The sequence below is a fragment of the Pristiophorus japonicus genome, chromosome 11 (assembly GCF_044704955.1).
Source record: "Pristiophorus japonicus isolate sPriJap1 chromosome 11, sPriJap1.hap1, whole genome shotgun sequence".
Taxonomy (NCBI): domain Eukaryota; kingdom Metazoa; phylum Chordata; class Chondrichthyes; family Pristiophoridae; genus Pristiophorus; species Pristiophorus japonicus.
The window spans coordinates 76,198,771-76,215,233 of NC_091987.1; the positions used below are offsets into that span (position 1 = coordinate 76,198,771).

Here is a 16,463-nt window from a genome sequence, read left to right on the forward strand (position 1 = left end):
ACCTGCCACACTGCATTAAAAGAAAACAACTGCAAAGTTATTAGGAGTCAGTCCTCATTTATAAATGAAGACATTGGCATTACTCAACAGCATCATGAAACACTGGAAAAAATGAATTGATGCCTACAACGAACAAAACCAATTAAATAAAACCACCCCAAACTCCATGGGGCAGATTTTGCTGTAGCAGGTCATTTAACGGTGTCTACTGTTGGTTAAAGACTTGTCCCGCTACTCTTCAGCTCAAAAATATTTTTGCCCACTAAGTTGCTGAAAGTGCAAGCTGATAATGGCGCAGCGAGGAAAACAGGGCATCTGGGACTTGGGTGAACAGGGAAACCCAACAGCTTGTCATTTTTAAAATCTCCCCAAAAATTCACAACCTTAAGGAATGAAACGCCACATTTATAAGAATTAATTTTTAGTTCCAGAAAGGGTGGCTGGCAGCAATGTTCCCATTAAGCAGTGTGGCTGCGCAGCTGTCTGCAGGTCCCATGCATGCTGCTGGTCAGCTTTACAATAGGAAAAATCACGCATGTGTGGAAATTTGAATGGTCCACACAGCTAGTTAAAGGGGCCGCACACCACCAAAAAATTCAAGGGTATATTAATTGGCAGTCATTAGCACTTATCACGTGATTAAATACACTTGTAATTACTAGCCCTAAATATCTGCGCCGAGTTTAGTTCGTATCTACTGCGCAAATATAGCAAGTTCACAACATTCAATGATGAGGCAGTCAGCAAAGTGCCGTTTTCGCCAAGCCAATGGCAGAGCGGCACAACTCAGCAGCAACATTTGGATATTCGCATCAGTCTCACCTGCAGTTGGATAAATAATGGTGCATAATAATAGTGGAGCATGAACTGGTTGGGCTGAATGGCCTTTCTGTGCCATATATCCTATGCACTCCTATGTAATCCATATATTGTTGAGAGAAAAGTGAAGGCGGGGAATAATTTTCAGACGGTGCATTCTCACTTTGGGTTCAAATGATGACAATCCACTAAAGTTTTGGTCATGGTTTACAATTGTATCCAAGATTATTGCCTTATAATCACTCCAAGATGTTTTACCTTCCTGGGCACGAGATAGGTCCTTTGTAATAGTTTCCTAGTGCGTTCATGCTCAAGGAACCATCGAATTGGAGAATCTAACATGTTTGTGTATCAATAAAAAGGCACTTGGTGGATAGGGCACAGATAGATTTCCAGCATGCTTATTTTTGAAAGGAATCCAGTGTTTGACGAATGGATGTCAATTAGGTTAATGAAAATATAATTATCTTTAAAATTATCAAATCAACAGAACATAAAACTCACTATTAGTGGTACATTAAGAACTTATGGTAGGCTCACCGCAAAATGACATGATCCACAATTTGTCAAGATTATACTAGCCACTTTCAGAAAAATGTTGCAAGTCAGCTAGAAAGAACAAATTCTTATAATTGTAGCTCGATGTTACTCTTTTGTGTATCAAAGTAGTAGGTTCTGCTATGCTAAACCAAACCAGTCCTGGAAGTACCTTGGGCTGTTTTGTATGTTAAGGTGCTACATAAATGCAAGTTGTGGTTGAAACATCAAGGCTCAGCATAAACCTGAGAATTTTACTTTCTATAAATGTGACTTTCAGTAGGTTCTCCAGCTACTTTCTCTGTTGTCATAATTATATGGAACACTCAGGAGCGGCTGTATACCATCAGAGCACCCCTCTAAGTAACTTCTGTTATTTATTGGATTCCACTCTTACCCTGCCCCCCCTCAAATTAAATTCCAATATGAATTTTAAATTAAAAACCCAATGGGGTAGGAGCATACTCTGAAAGAACATAGGAAGCCATTCAGCCCCTTTTTCCTATTCCGCCATTCAATGAGATCTGTATCTTAACTCCATCCACCTACCTTGGCTCCATGTCCTTTTATAGCCATGTCTACAAAAATTCATCAATCTCAGATTTAATATTATTAATTGAGCTAGTACCTACTGCCTTTTGTGGGAGTTCCACCCTTCTATCACCCTTTGCACGAAGAAATGCTTCCTAACTTCTCCCCTGAACGGCCCGGCTCTGATTTTAAGGTTAAAACATCTTGTCCTAGACTCCCCCATCAGTGGAAAAAGTTTCTCTCTATTTACCCCATCAATTCCATTCAAAATCCAACAAACCTCAATCAAATCTCCACCTAATCTTCTATATTCCAGGGAATACAAGTCTAGTTTATGTAATCTCCTCATAATTTAACCCTTGAATGCCTGGTAACATTCTGGTAAATCTGCACTGCACTCCTTTCAACACCAATATATCCTTTCTAAGATGCAGTGCCCACCTCCAATTTAGATAACAATTGATTTCCTGAATGAGGAAGGTCTGAAAAGGTGGAATGGATGTGTCAGAAATCAATCACCTAAAGTAGATGGGAAAGACATGATCTTATTTTTTTTAAATAAAAATTTAACACTTCCTATCTGATCATTAGAGTGGATTACGAAGTTGGAAGAATGCCTAAGGAATAACCTGCATGCTGTAGTCAGTCAAGAATGAGTGATCTTGATAGGATGGCAAAACATTGAACAAAATACTTAAATGGCAGACTTCCCCCATCTAACAAGTGGAGGTGGAATGTCCGCTAGCACACAAGATTCATTAAAATGAAAAAAATCAAGCACAAGGAAAGGCCACATTGAAATATGTCCTTCCAGTGCTCAAACTCATCCAGCCTATTCATTCAACTGCATTAATTGCCACTAATCTCTGACTATTAGCTTACTTCGTAAGTTAGTCCAAAAAACTGAGTGAGAAATTGTTCACAATACCAGTTTTAAATTCACTTTACATTCTACTCTGAAGTAATATTCTAGGTTCACCCTATCTGTATCTTTTAATATTTTATATGCTTCATTGAATGCCCCCCTTAACCGTCTTTCCAGATTTGGGTTTGTCAAATTTTCCTCAACTAGGGCAAATGATTTGGCACTGTTCAACATCCACTAATTTCTGCACCTGCTGCATGCAGTGGAATTTGTTGCCTGAACAACCGGAGTGAAAATTCTAGTTTCCAGTGCATTCGAGCAATAACTTATTTGCAATCACCATTACACTTTTTGTTGTTCTATGCACCTCCCCACTCCCAATGTATCCATGGTCCTTTGGACCAAACTGCACACAGTATTGCTAGCGTGGTCTGACCTGTGCATTCCAAAGCAAAGCATCAGCACTTCTGTAGACTTGCACTATCTAGGAATTTGCTTTTCAAATTGCTTCAACTTAGAAAGTGACAAGCCTACTTTTATCCCAGGTGCTTTTCCAAGTCTCCTTATGCCAGTTGCATTCCTTTGATTTTAAATCTATAATCCAAAAAGTGATACCATTCAAAATTCCAAACTAGTCCTTTTGTACTTCACTAAGGCAGTCAAGTCTTTTTTTCCCTCTGTTGGAAGGAATGGATTGCTATTGATTGAATCAGAGTTCCATCAGCTATGGGGTTAGCCAAAAATAGTTATTTTAAAAAGGATGGTTGAAAGACTAGTTCCATAAAATTCAAGCACCAGCAGCCACCTTTCATGGCTTCTGGGCACATTTGCCACAATGCTTTTCCGTCTGGAAACTATGGTTAGGAAAGCTGTGGATCAAAGCAGAAGCCAGTCTTGGATTGCAGCATAGCCAAGTTCCACATAATTTGGCCCTCTTTTGGGCTTACTGGAGATAGCGGGGCATGGAGCCAAGATTCCTATTCTTGGAGCAAGAATCTGACACATGGAGCTGTGCGCTTTTCTATGGGGTGGGCGGAAAGAGAAAGCGAGGACGGACAGGGTGGAAGATAGAATGGCCCATGGTCTCATGTCTGTGTAACCTGAGCATTTTCTCTGGTGTCATTGTGGGGACAAAAGTAAATTTAGCAATACATTGATTAGATCCCAATTACATATGACTGCTCAAAACAATTTCATGTTGACCATCATTTGTTCATTGAGAAATAGAGCAGGAAAATGCATCAACTGCCCCACCATTGGTTTTTCCGCTGCCTTGCTCCCATTGTTTGAAATTTCCTACCTGCCTCCCAACCACCTTTTGCCTTCTTAACCATTTCTTTGACCACGTCTTCGGTTTGTCCCCGCCCCACCCCCCATCTAATCTCCCCTTTGGCTCAGTATCCATTCCTGACATTGTTGCGAAGAGACTTGGTGCTACATAAATGCAAGTTGAAGGCTTAAGAGTTGATCCATGTCTGCGAAGTTTGACACAACTTTGATGAAACTGGTTCTTCCAAACTCAGTTTAAAATAATTATTTAAACCTTCCTCTAACATTTTGGTTAAATGAGGTTTTACTGAATCTGGTTACCATTATGGTTGGAACTCTGGAGGACAAGAATAAAAGTGCCTCTTTTCACTGACAATAAGGGTGATACCTGGACCAACAGTATGCTAAGGGATACAATGTGCAGAGAGACACAAAATTGGTCAGTGGGGACCTAGAAATATTACAATACACCAATGCTTTCTTTGTTTAGCAAGACAAGTTCAGAGGGAAAAAAAAGAGATCCAAAGAAAACAGAATGTAATACCAAGACAGCATATTACTTGAGTCAACCGGGGAGAGAATATATCCGGCTACACTGTAAAAGTGGTCCACAATGTAATGAGCAGTTTATAGTCTTTCCCTGCCTTGTTGCTGAACAGGTAAACGGTGATAAACATGAAATGGTTTTTAATAGTTATATCTGGTACTAAAATGATTCTCTCAAAATCAGTCAGTCACCACATTTCTAGAAACATAGGAACAGCAGTCAGCCATTCAGCACTTCAATCCTGTTCTGCCATTCAACTAGATCATGGCTCATCTGTATCTCAGCTCCACCCGCCTTGGTTCCATATCCCTCAATACCCTTACCGAACAAATAAAATCAATCTCAATTTTGAATTGACCGAGCCTCAACGGTGTTTTAGGGGGAAAAGAGGGTTAGATCTTCACTATCCTTTGTGTGAAGTGCTTTCTGACTTCACTCCTGATCAGTCTAGCTCTAATGTTAAGATTATGCCCCATTGTTCTGGAATCTCCCACTGGAGGAAACAGTTTCTCTCCATCTACTCCTTTAATCATCTTAAACATCTCAATTAGATCACCCCTTGATCTATTATACTCAAAAGGATGAATACAAGCCTGTCTATGCAACCTTTCCTCAAATTTAATTCTTTTAGCCCCAGTATCGTTCTGGTGAATCTGCACAGCAACGTTGCGAAGGGCAATCTTTTCTTATTCGTGGGATGTGGGCATCACTGGCAAGGCCAGCATTTATTGCCAATCCCCAATTGCCCTCAAGTGGTAGTGAGCCCCCTTCTGGAACCGTTGCAGTCCGTGCAATGAAAGTATTTCCATAGTGCTGTTAGGGAGGGAGCTCCAAGATTTTGACCCAAGGAATGGCAATATATTTTCAAGTCAGGATGGTGTGTAACTCGGGAGGGGAACTTGCAAATGCTAGTGTTCCCATTCGCCTGCTGCCATTGTCCTTCTAGGTGGGAGGGGTCATGGATTTGAGAGGTGCTGTCAAAAGCAGCCTTGGCGAGTTGCTGCAGTGCATCTTGTAGATGGTACACATTGCACCAGTGGTGGAGGGAGTGAATTTTGAAGGTGGTGGATGGGGTGCCAATCAAGTGGGCTGCTTTGTCCTGAATGGTGTCGAACTTCTTGAGTGTTGCCTGGATGAGTGCAGCTCCAAGTGGAGAGTATTCCATCACACTCCTGACTTGTGCCTTGTAGATGGTGGAAAGGCTTTGGCATCAGGAGGGGAGACACTTGTGTAGAATACCCAACCACTTGACCTGCTCTTGTTGCCACAGTATGGGGTCAAGTTTCGGCTTGAGTTGCTCCTGTTTTTTTGGAGCAACTGGTTTAGAATGGAGTATCTTAGAAATTGCAATTCTCGGCATTTAGTTTGCTCCAGTTCTAGTCAGTTAGAACAGTTTCAGTTTGGAACAGATTTTTTTTTTCCCCAAAAGGGGGCGTGTCCGGCCACTTACACCCGTTTTGAAAGTTTAGGCAGTGAAAACATACTCCATTCTAAGTTAGTTTGGAGTATGTGTAGACTTTTGTACACTCAGAAAAACCTTGTCTACACTTAGAAAATCAGGTGTAGGTTACAAATCAGGCGTAGGGAATTGGGGGTTTAAAAGGGAAGTTTACAAACATTAAACAGTTCAGTTTTACAAATAAAGAGCCATCATCAATAATAAATACATCAATAAATCAACCAAGAAAATCAAAAAAATTAATAAAAAATTAAAAAAAATTTAAAATCAAATAAAACAAAACATTTTCTACTTACCGACTGCAGCACCGGGAGTCCTCCAACAGCGTGCTGGGACGGGCCCCCCAGTGTCTCTATCTCTCTGGCTGTCTGTGTGCGTGTTTCTGACAGCAGGACGAGGAGGAAGGGAGGGAGGGAGGGGAGAGGTCGGGTCAGGTCGCCAGGGGGTTGGGTCACCGGGGTGGGGAGAGCGGGGGTCGGGTCAGGTCAGGTCGGGGGAGCGGGAGTCAAGTCGGGTCGGGTGGGAGGTGAGCCTTATCCACGCAGCCCCAGTGAGGCCATTCGGCCAGGGCTAGGGGCTGCGTGCTTCGGGCCACGCCCAGTTTCGGGGGCCTGGAGCTACTGCACATGCGCACCCACCGTAGCGCGCATGTGCATAGGTCCAGGCACTGTTTTCAGTGCAGGGACCTGGCTCCGCCCCCCCACAGCTCATGCTGCGCCGCGCCCAGCTCCAGAGGATCTGCAGGGAGCCGGAGAATAGGTGAGGTTTTTTTTAGGCGCACTTTGTGGCGCGAAAAATGGGCGTCCAGGTCCGGGCTGCGCCGTTTTAGGCACGGCCCAAAACTTGGGCCCTATGTGTGGGGCTGGGTCCAGTTAACTTTTTGATCAATGGTGACCCCCAGGATGTTGGTGGTGGGGGATTTGACAATGGTAATGCCAGTGAATACCATGCTGTGGTGGTTAGACTCGCTTGTTGGAGGTAGTCATTGCCTGGCACTTGTGTAGCGCGAATGTCACTTGCCATATATCAGCCCAAATATCGTCCAGGTCTTGCTGCATGCAGGCATGGACTGCTTCATTATCTGAGGAGTTGTGAATGGAACTGAACACTGCAATCAGCGAACATCCCCCACTTCTGACCTTATGATGGAGGGAAGGTCATTGATGAAGAAGTTGAAGATGGTTGGGCCTAGGATGCTTCCCTGAGGAACTCCTGCAGTAATGTCCTGGGACTCAGAAGATTGACCTCCAACCATCACAACCATCTTCCTTTGTGCCAGTGGAGAGTTTTCCCCTGATTCCCATAATCTTCAATTTTACTAGGCATCCTTGATGCCACACTCTGTCAAATGCTGCTTTGATGTCAAGGGCAGTCACTTTCATCTCTGGAATTCAGCTCTTCTGTCCATGTTGGGACAAAGGCTGTAATCAGATCAGGAGCAGAGTGATCCTGGCAGAAGCAAAACTGAACATCGGTGAGCAGGTTATTGGTGGTCAAGTGCCACTTGATAGTACTGTCGACAACACCTTCCATCACTTTGCTGATGATTGAGAATAGGCTGATGGACAATTAGCAAGATTGAATTTGTCCTGCTTTTTGTACAGAGGGCATACCTAGGCAGTTTTCCACATTGTCAGGTAGATGCCAGTGTTGTAGCTGTGCAGGAACAGCTTGGCTAGAGGCACAGCTAGTTATGGAGCACAAGTCTTGAGCAAGACAGCCGGGATGTTGTCAGGGCCCATAGCCTTTGCTATATCCAGCGGGCTCAGCCGTTTTGTGATATCACGTGGTCGAACTGGCTGAAGACTAGCTTTCTGTGAAAGTGGGGACCTCAGAAGGAGGCAGATATGGATCATCCACTCAGCACTTCTGGCTGAAGATGGCTCCAAACGCTTCAGCTTTGTCTGTTGCACTCGCGAGCTGAGCTCCGCCACCGTTGAGGATGTGGTATCCAGGTTTGAACGCAATACTCCAGATGTGATCTAACCAGAGCTTTATACAACTGAAGCACAACTTCCACTCCTTTGTAGTCCAGCCCCCTTGAGATAAAGGCTAACATTTTTGATTATGTTTTGTACTAGCTTTTAGCGATTTCTGTACATGGATCCCTAAATTTTTCTGCTCCTCCACAGGTCCTAGCTTCTCACCATTTAGAAAATACTCTGATCTAAGTTTTAGATTCCAAGTGGATGACCTTACAGACAATAGGTACCTGGGGGTGACTACAACACACTAGTCTAATCAAAGGATTACCCCATCATCAAAAATCATAGCATCAGAGCACAAACTATTTGCACTGATCTATACCTATGAATATAGAAATGCATAAAATTACAACATAGAAATAGACCATTCAACCCAACCAGTCCATGTTGGTGCTTTACCCTCCGTGCAACCAAATCAATCACATTTATCTATCCGGTTCCCATATCCCTTCAACACCTTTTCCTTCATCCACCTATCCAATCTAATCTTATGTGCTGACACAATTTCTGCCTAGATTAGAGTCTTGCAATCACTCTTAAGATACATTTATACAGTTTTAAATTAAACTGGATAGCGTACTCATTGTGTGTAGCAATGGCCATAAGTGTGACTTGTGCCCTTAATATGACAAGATTAGTGAAGATGTGAGAAGTTATGTTAAATCATTAACCTGCAGTTGAGCAATAAATTCTATAGAATTCAACTCGTCACTACTTTGTTTTAATTTTTGTAATATTTCAACTAATGACATTTGTTAATAAACCTATCATAAATGAACTTCGAAGAAAACGTTAACAATTTTGTATAAACATACCTGAATGTTACTAGTTACCCCAATTTTTTTTAAAAAATGGGATGTGGGCATCGCTGGCATTTATTGTCCATCCCCAATTGCTCTCGTGGTGGTGATATTGAGCTGCCTTCTTAAACCGCTGCAGTCCTAGTGGCGAACCAGTGGTTTGGTACCACTGAGTGGGCTAGGCCATTTCGGAGGACATTACGAGTCAACCATATTGCTGTGGGTCTAGAGTCACATATAGGCTAGACCAGGTAAGGGCGGCAGATTTCCTTCCGTTAAGGACGTAACTGAACCAGATGGGATTTTACTACAATCCAGTTGTTTCATGGTCACTATTACTGATACTAGCTTTTTAATCCAGATTTTTATTTCATTAACTGAATTTAAATCCCCCAGCTACTGTGGTGGGTTTTGAACTCACGTCTCCAGATTATTAGTCCAGGCCCCTGGATTACTAGTAACATAACCACTATACTACAGTACCTCTATATATGTGGTTGGACTGCTCGATACTAATATTTACCTATACGCAAATCAGCTACTACCTAAAGAATAGCTCCAAGAGATTAACAATTTAAATTGTCAAGGTATTTTATCTTTCATTTCCATCCATCTTTTCACTCATTTTCAATGTTCAGTTTACACCCACCTGTAGAAATCACCATTACAAATGTTCATAATAGTCCATGTTCCATACACTACGCTTGTATTCCCCAGAGAATAGAAGATTAAGGGGTGATCTAATTGATGTGTTTCAGATGATTGAAGGTAAATGGAGAGAAATTATGTCCTCTGGTGGGGGAATACAGAATGGGGCAGAGTCTTAAAATTAGTAGTAAGCCATTCAGGGGTGAGGTCAAGAATAATTTCTTCACACAAAAGGGTTGTGGAAATCTGGAATTCTCTCCCCAAAAAGCTGTTGAGGCTAAGTCGATTGAAAATTTCAAAACAGAGATTGATAAGATTTTTCCTAGGCAATGGTAGCAAGGGGTATGGAATCAAAAAGTGGGTAAAATGGAGTTAAGATACAGATGAACCAGGATCTAATTGAAAAGCAGAAGAGGTTCGAGAGGCTGAACAGCCTACTCCTGTTGCTATATTTACATGCTCAGTTTTCACTTAAAGGAAAGCACTTCTCTCCATAGTCACACTAGGTAAAATACTCATCACCTTGCCAGTCAAGTCACAGGCCAAACCCATATCCCATCACTTATTAGTAAGTCAACACAAAATACCTTTATGATGGCACTATCAAAACAAATTCAAATTTCTAGGCCTGTGGCTCACAATTTTGTAGCATTTACAATTCCAATGTTTTATGTTCTACCTCACTCCTAAATGCCAGTAATAAGAAACTATCCATATGCCGAGCTAACAATTACTTTCCACAATCCAACAAATGTACAACAGAAATGAAGAGTTTGCCATAGTGATTAGCACATTGCAATACTGAAATGTACTAAATATTTTGGTACTTTTTTTTTGCCAAGGACAAATATATCCTAAAACATGTATGCAGGTGGCTGCTGGTGCTTGGAATTTCACTGAGCACTTTTTTTATTGTTAAGAAGTCATGAGTTAGAAAGCAAAAAAGCCCCAGAGTGAAATAGATGAACATACCTCCAATTTTAACAATCGAGGAAATCCTAGTAGAAACTAGATATTTCTGGAATGAAGTGAAAACCACCTCACATAAATATAACTATTAATGCTTAGAATAGCCTCAATACATATATATATACCTTCCTTCTAGAAGGAAACAGTATGTTAATTAATATACATACAAGGGAGAAAACATCATTTGATTTTTTTTCCCCCCCAAGCTGAATTCTCTGCTAATTCAGTTGAACAATGTCAGTTATGGAATGGAACATTTTCCACTTTTTCTACTAGGCAGTAATAGGTTAGTTAAAACTTTGGATAAATGCAAGATAAAACTCTCTCTCTCTCGCTCCAATAGTATCTTCAACACTGAGTTCCCTCCCTCTCCATGTAATGATATGTCTAACAGTAAGAAAAAGGGTGACTTTGTTACATTTAATATGAAAAGTTTGAACTTAATGTAAAAACTAAAATGGATTTAGTGTATACCTAATGTTTGAGCTATTACACTTAATTTTCGTGAATGATTTCAAGCCAAAAATCCTTAGATTTAAAAACAAAAATGACACGACAGACATTTCACCAGTGACAAAACATTGCCCGCCTTAGTTTCTTTTTTTTAAAAACTGATCACAAACCAAAGGATTGAAATCAAACCCACATATACGAACAGCATTCAGATCTCTACTAGTTTTCTGCTCCACCTTACAAAATATAAATTGCACAATAATTTGTTCAGTCCAACGTATGCCTCATTTCAAAGGCAAAAGTTTGTTATTTAAAAATAAAAATTGCTGTACCATTTACATTAAGCAATGCACAAGCCATCATTTGAATAGGATGAAAAAGGTAATCCAGTCAGACCTCCTTTCCTTGCTCCTCCCAATTAAACTGACATTCCATATATAAAAGGAATGTGACTTAAAGCTGTAGTATGTGTAACTTTGCTTTGACATAATTCTAATGCAGTTGTAGATGTGGGCCGAAACAATTTTCTGGGGTAATATCCAATGGTAAAGGTTTTGTTTTCCTGTTTCTCTCCTCCTCACTTGAAGATACTGACTTATACTGGAATAAGATTCCATAGTGCCAGCAGTCCTTCACCACCTCACCCAAGAGACTATTTGATAGTGAACATTGGCAAACTATCTAACCATGGGGATCACTTGATCATCTCACCATCAAACATCCATGGGCATCTACTTTTCAGTAAGAGGCACTCAATGGTAGTCAGAAGTGGGAATCCTGACTATTCTTTCTCCTTCCGAGACCAGAGACATTGATGCTAATTGGAGTATCCAATCGTTGCCCTAAGTTGTGAACATTTTTTTTTAAAGCCGATGAATGGTAAGTTTCAAATGAAACAGCAGAGCAAGACAAATACTTTAAACAGAATTGGTGTCCCACAAACTTGAAATTTCAGTCAATTTCACAAACGAGTGACAAGTATTTGTAACAGATTGAACAGCAGAAAGATAATGACCTGGAAATTACGGCCAGAGGCTTGCCACGTGAATACGCCTCCGAACCGCAACAAAACTCCGTAATTACTGGAGCTTCGGACCCTTGCAGCCCTGGGCCTTCAGGAGTGCATGCGGTTCGCAAGCGACCCTGGAATCACGTGCGCCAGGCCAACTAATGACAAACGGGGATTCCTATTATGCTTGAGGATTTCATTTACATACCGATTCCCCATATGCAGAATAGAAATCACCTAATAAGTAAAATTTCACAAGACTGAAATAAAAATAAATAAATCACAGGTTCAAAGTTAATTAAACATTTAAAATTTTAAAAAATTTGAAAGCTAAATTTAAACATTTTTAAACGGGGCAAAAAGGTTAAATGTACATGAATGTTTAAATCATTTAAAAAAATTTACACAGATCGCAATTTCTGGGTTTTCGCGTGCGGAACCCCGGAGCACTTACGACGGTGTACGCTGTTCATAGACCCAGTAAAATCCAGGCCATTATGAACATAAAGGAAAACCAGTATTTTAAATCTTCTACAGACCAGGTCAGAAAAGTACTTGATGCCAAGAATGAATAAACATGGCCATAGCCAATTAACTGGTTATTATTTTGCAATTAAAGTATAATTCAGAAACATTAGAAATTAGATGTGGATTAAAAAAAAATGTTCTCTCTCTCTCTCTCTCTATCTTTCTCTTTCTCTCCCCCTCCCCATTCCCCCAGCCAATCGTTTTATCCTTTCTTGTTGCTAGGGCACTGGCAGCCATTTAAACAACAAATGTTGGTAGACTTTTCAACCATTGAAACATCAGATCCTGAGCCCAATTCAGTCCTTACATGCACTTCCAGGCTATGACTAGTTTTTCTGGATAATGATTAAGACCAGAAATCCTGGTTGATTTCCCCTTCCCTAACCTGAGAGTACTGAGGGCAACTGCTGTGTCAACCGAAATTAGCTAACTCTGCAGAAATCAGCAATCAACCTAGGACCTTTGCATTTGTGTCACTTAATGGCACTAGAACCCGCAAATCAATTAACTTAAAAAAAAACTGTCCTTTACAAAGACTTACCCATTTTGACATTCTAATATGCATCATATAATCCAATTGTATTTTAGCCTAATGATAGTAATCTGCTTTGTCCAACGTCCATTTGGTAGACAATGCAACAGATGATGAACCGAGAAAACTAAACCAAATGAATTTTTTTAAGCTATCATGAAGGGATGAATCGTGGGTACTGCGTCAAGGCACACACACAAAATCTATTAAGAATTTTAAGTTGTGCACCACACAATGCAAACTTAAAAAATCTTAGCAGGATCCCTGCAGTCTTGCTTATGTTTCACTTATAGGGGCAGAGACCACAAGTATCACACAGATCTTAGTAAATGGCTAGTCTATATAACTGCTTACTCTTTTTGCCAATCTCCACTTGCTTTTAAGTAGGTTACTACCATTAAAACTTCAAAAATTAAGTTAAACCAGCCTCATCGGAAAAATTAAAATTGAGAAATGCAAAAATGTGCACTAAAACCCTTGGATTGCCTTTTGTGCTACTGAAAGCATGTTAACAATACAATATTTTACATTTTACTTTGTCATTAATCAAGTAGCCACAAACAAGATGTATTTTTTGAGAATTAGGTAGTGGGCTAATATTTTAGTAAATACACTGTCACTAAACAGAACAAATGATAAACCACTTGCACATTAAGCTCAGTAGATCACATCACAAATGGCCCAGTATTGCAGCATGTTTTCCATTAATACACCACATTAGGATAGCAAGTTACATGTAGGTCCATAGAAGTACAACAGAGGTTGCAGGAAAGCAATCAGTGGCAGAAAGCCTGGCCAATTCCCCCCTGCTATTCGACAGCACTGAAGCCAACTACTGGCTCAGTCAAGGTTGATTAAATAGTACAGACGATGGATCAAACTTTCAACTTCATTGGTTTCTTTAGCTCAGTTGCATGCCATGTGGTGATTTTACCTACTAAACCATGCAATGTCCTTCTTCCAAGCACAAAAAGAGACAGAAGAAATGTACTCTAACATCGGACAGTATTGTCTTTCCGCTGCTATCCCCCTGCCCCTCACCCCATTATACATTTGAATAAATGAGGTCTGTTCAAAAAGAGGTCTGTAAAAAGATCTGATTAAATTTGACGCTGTTTGGGGGGGGGGGGGGGGGGGGTAGGATAATTTCTCAATAAAACAATGATTTTTTTCAACAAAATATCCACACAAAAGAAAAGTTGCAGTATGCCACTTCACTCAATATGTTTTGGAAATTTTGAAAGCACCAAAAGTTTTGCAGGAAATACAGATTTAACATTTTTGGAAGAGTTCAAAAATAGTTTATTAAAATTATACAAAAATGAATTCTGTAATATCAATTTCTAGATATATGAATGGAAGTTAGAATACAGGCCTTCCCTAAAAAGGTAAATACTGCAAAACAATACAAACTATGGAAAAATCTAAATTTCTAACTTTAAAGCTAGTCACCTCATAGGATTCTTTCATGCCCTCACCCTCAAAAAGTGCTCTCAATGTTCATATTCATTATTGATGGTGGGTAATTTAGAGGTTGTGTATCTTCAGCAGGGGTGTCATAGTACTACTACTGTCTCATCACTTAAGTTAGTGAGTGAACATTCTTACCTCCAGTTTCACTCATTTGTTTAAAGAGTGAAATATTGGTGAATTATAGAAAATCATTGCATTTTGAAGCAAGCTACATCCTGCTTGTATGCTGTTATCACACAAATCTACTTACATTTTAAAAACTATATATACCATGCACTGTACTTTTGGAATTGAGAAATTTAGAATACTCCCATAATAAACAGGTATGTTTTACATCATAAAAGGCAACACTTACATATTTGCTAGAACAAGCATCCATCAAGAATGATAAATGTTACTAAATTTTAAAAAGGGTATATCATTTTTGAATAAACCAAAATCAAATAAGAGGCATGTTGAAGGACTGAATGGCACATTATTATAATATGTCAAATTCCTAACCATCACTGATTAAATTACTACATCTCTAACTAACCTGGTGGGCATGCAGACACATGAAAGGCTAGAAATGGGATATCATAAAGAATTAAGTCAATATCCACTGGCTGTACAATAGTTAATACATGCACCTTTCAGAAATTACAAAATCCCATTCCAACCCATTTGTGAATTAGAAATATGAAAGTGACGTTAATGTTAATAAGTAATCACTAAGTTAGAAAAAAAGAGTCCACTTACTAGTTCTTACACATTTCTAAGCAGATTAAAGTTTTAAGTCTTTTTTCGATTTTAAATAGTCCGAAATAAAAATACTTATGAATAATGGTTTGTGAACAGAAATCCTTATGGCCATAAGCAGACGATCAGGCGAATCATTTCCAGTCTAGTCTTTATTTTTTTAATTAACACAGGATGTTACTTAATTAACGAAACAGATTATGGATCATGAAATCGATTAATATTTTCCAGGTGGGGAAGATTCTCAATAAAGAAAAATGATTTGGATAAAATGTACTTACTGCTGACTTTCATGCTCCCAAAAGCAGACGGCTGCTGCACAGGTTTGCAGCTCTCAGCAAAAGACGTTGTCCTGGGTCGACCACTCATGATTACTTTAAAGCGACATCTAATTTTTCAAACATATATTTTTTTTAAAAAGACACTTTTATATTCCTTTAATTTTCTTTCCCCTCTTAATTTTAATCTTGTCCACCTGGTTTCATCGCGCAAATTTCTGCCAGACAAAATTAGTTGTGGTTTTTTGTTTGTTTTCGTTTTATAATAAGAATCGCCAGAGATAAATCTGAAATGATTTCAGAGCTCTACATTGATCTTGACTGAGCTCAATGCAGGATGATGGTGATGATGATGGTGGTGGTAGCGGTGGTTCCTGCCATGGCGGCTCCTTCAGTTCAATTCAATCCTGAGGTAATTTTTTCTTTTAATTTCTCGACTTATTTTTTTCAGACTTTAAAAGCCCATTCGCATCTCTTTTAACAGACGATAAAAAATTAAAACGATTTCTGAGGAGAAACCCGTGTTTTTACCCCAATTAAAACGGTTAAAACCCCTCCCTAATTCACTCGGCTGTCTTTGTACTATTTTTTTTTGCCTATCTCTTTCTCCCTCTTACTGCAGCTGTAACCTCTTGGTCAATCTAACTTGATATCGGGGCGCTTTGATTGACTTCAGAAAGGAACCATTCACAGAACACGTCGAAGACGCAAGCGTATCCTAGTGCGGCGCGTAACCAATTGGCGGTGGGGGTGTTGCTTAAGGTGCTTATCAAGTTAGGTTGACTGACAGCGACAGGGAAATTGGTCGACAGCTTCGGGTTGCCCTTCCCCCTCCTCGTTTGTCTTCGCCAGCCAATGAAATCACTTCATCAGTCGTACGAAGCTATGACGGAAAGGCACGAGCTCCGCGAAGCGCCAGTGACGTTCACCAATCGGAATCCGAGGAAGGACCTATCCGCCGTGACGACGTGCGTTCCCTGTGATTGGAGAACGGTCCTTGAGTGCTGTGTTGTGTAATGGACA

At 40.1% G+C, this 16,463-nt stretch overlaps 1 protein-coding gene across 1 annotated transcript in view; it reads right to left on the minus strand.

The window, feature by feature from the left end:
* Positions 1 to 16,230, minus strand: part of gsk3ba (glycogen synthase kinase 3 beta, genome duplicate a) — a 220,351-nt gene extending 204,121 nt beyond the window's left edge. Inside the window, exon 1 of the mRNA XM_070893571.1 lies at positions 15,444 to 16,230. Within this exon, the coding sequence (XP_070749672.1) occupies positions 15,444 to 15,531 (88 nt within the window). The 5' untranslated portion in view covers positions 15,532 to 16,230. The remainder of the gene's footprint in view (positions 1 to 15,443) is intronic.
* Between the last annotated feature and the right edge of the window lie 233 nt (positions 16,231 to 16,463).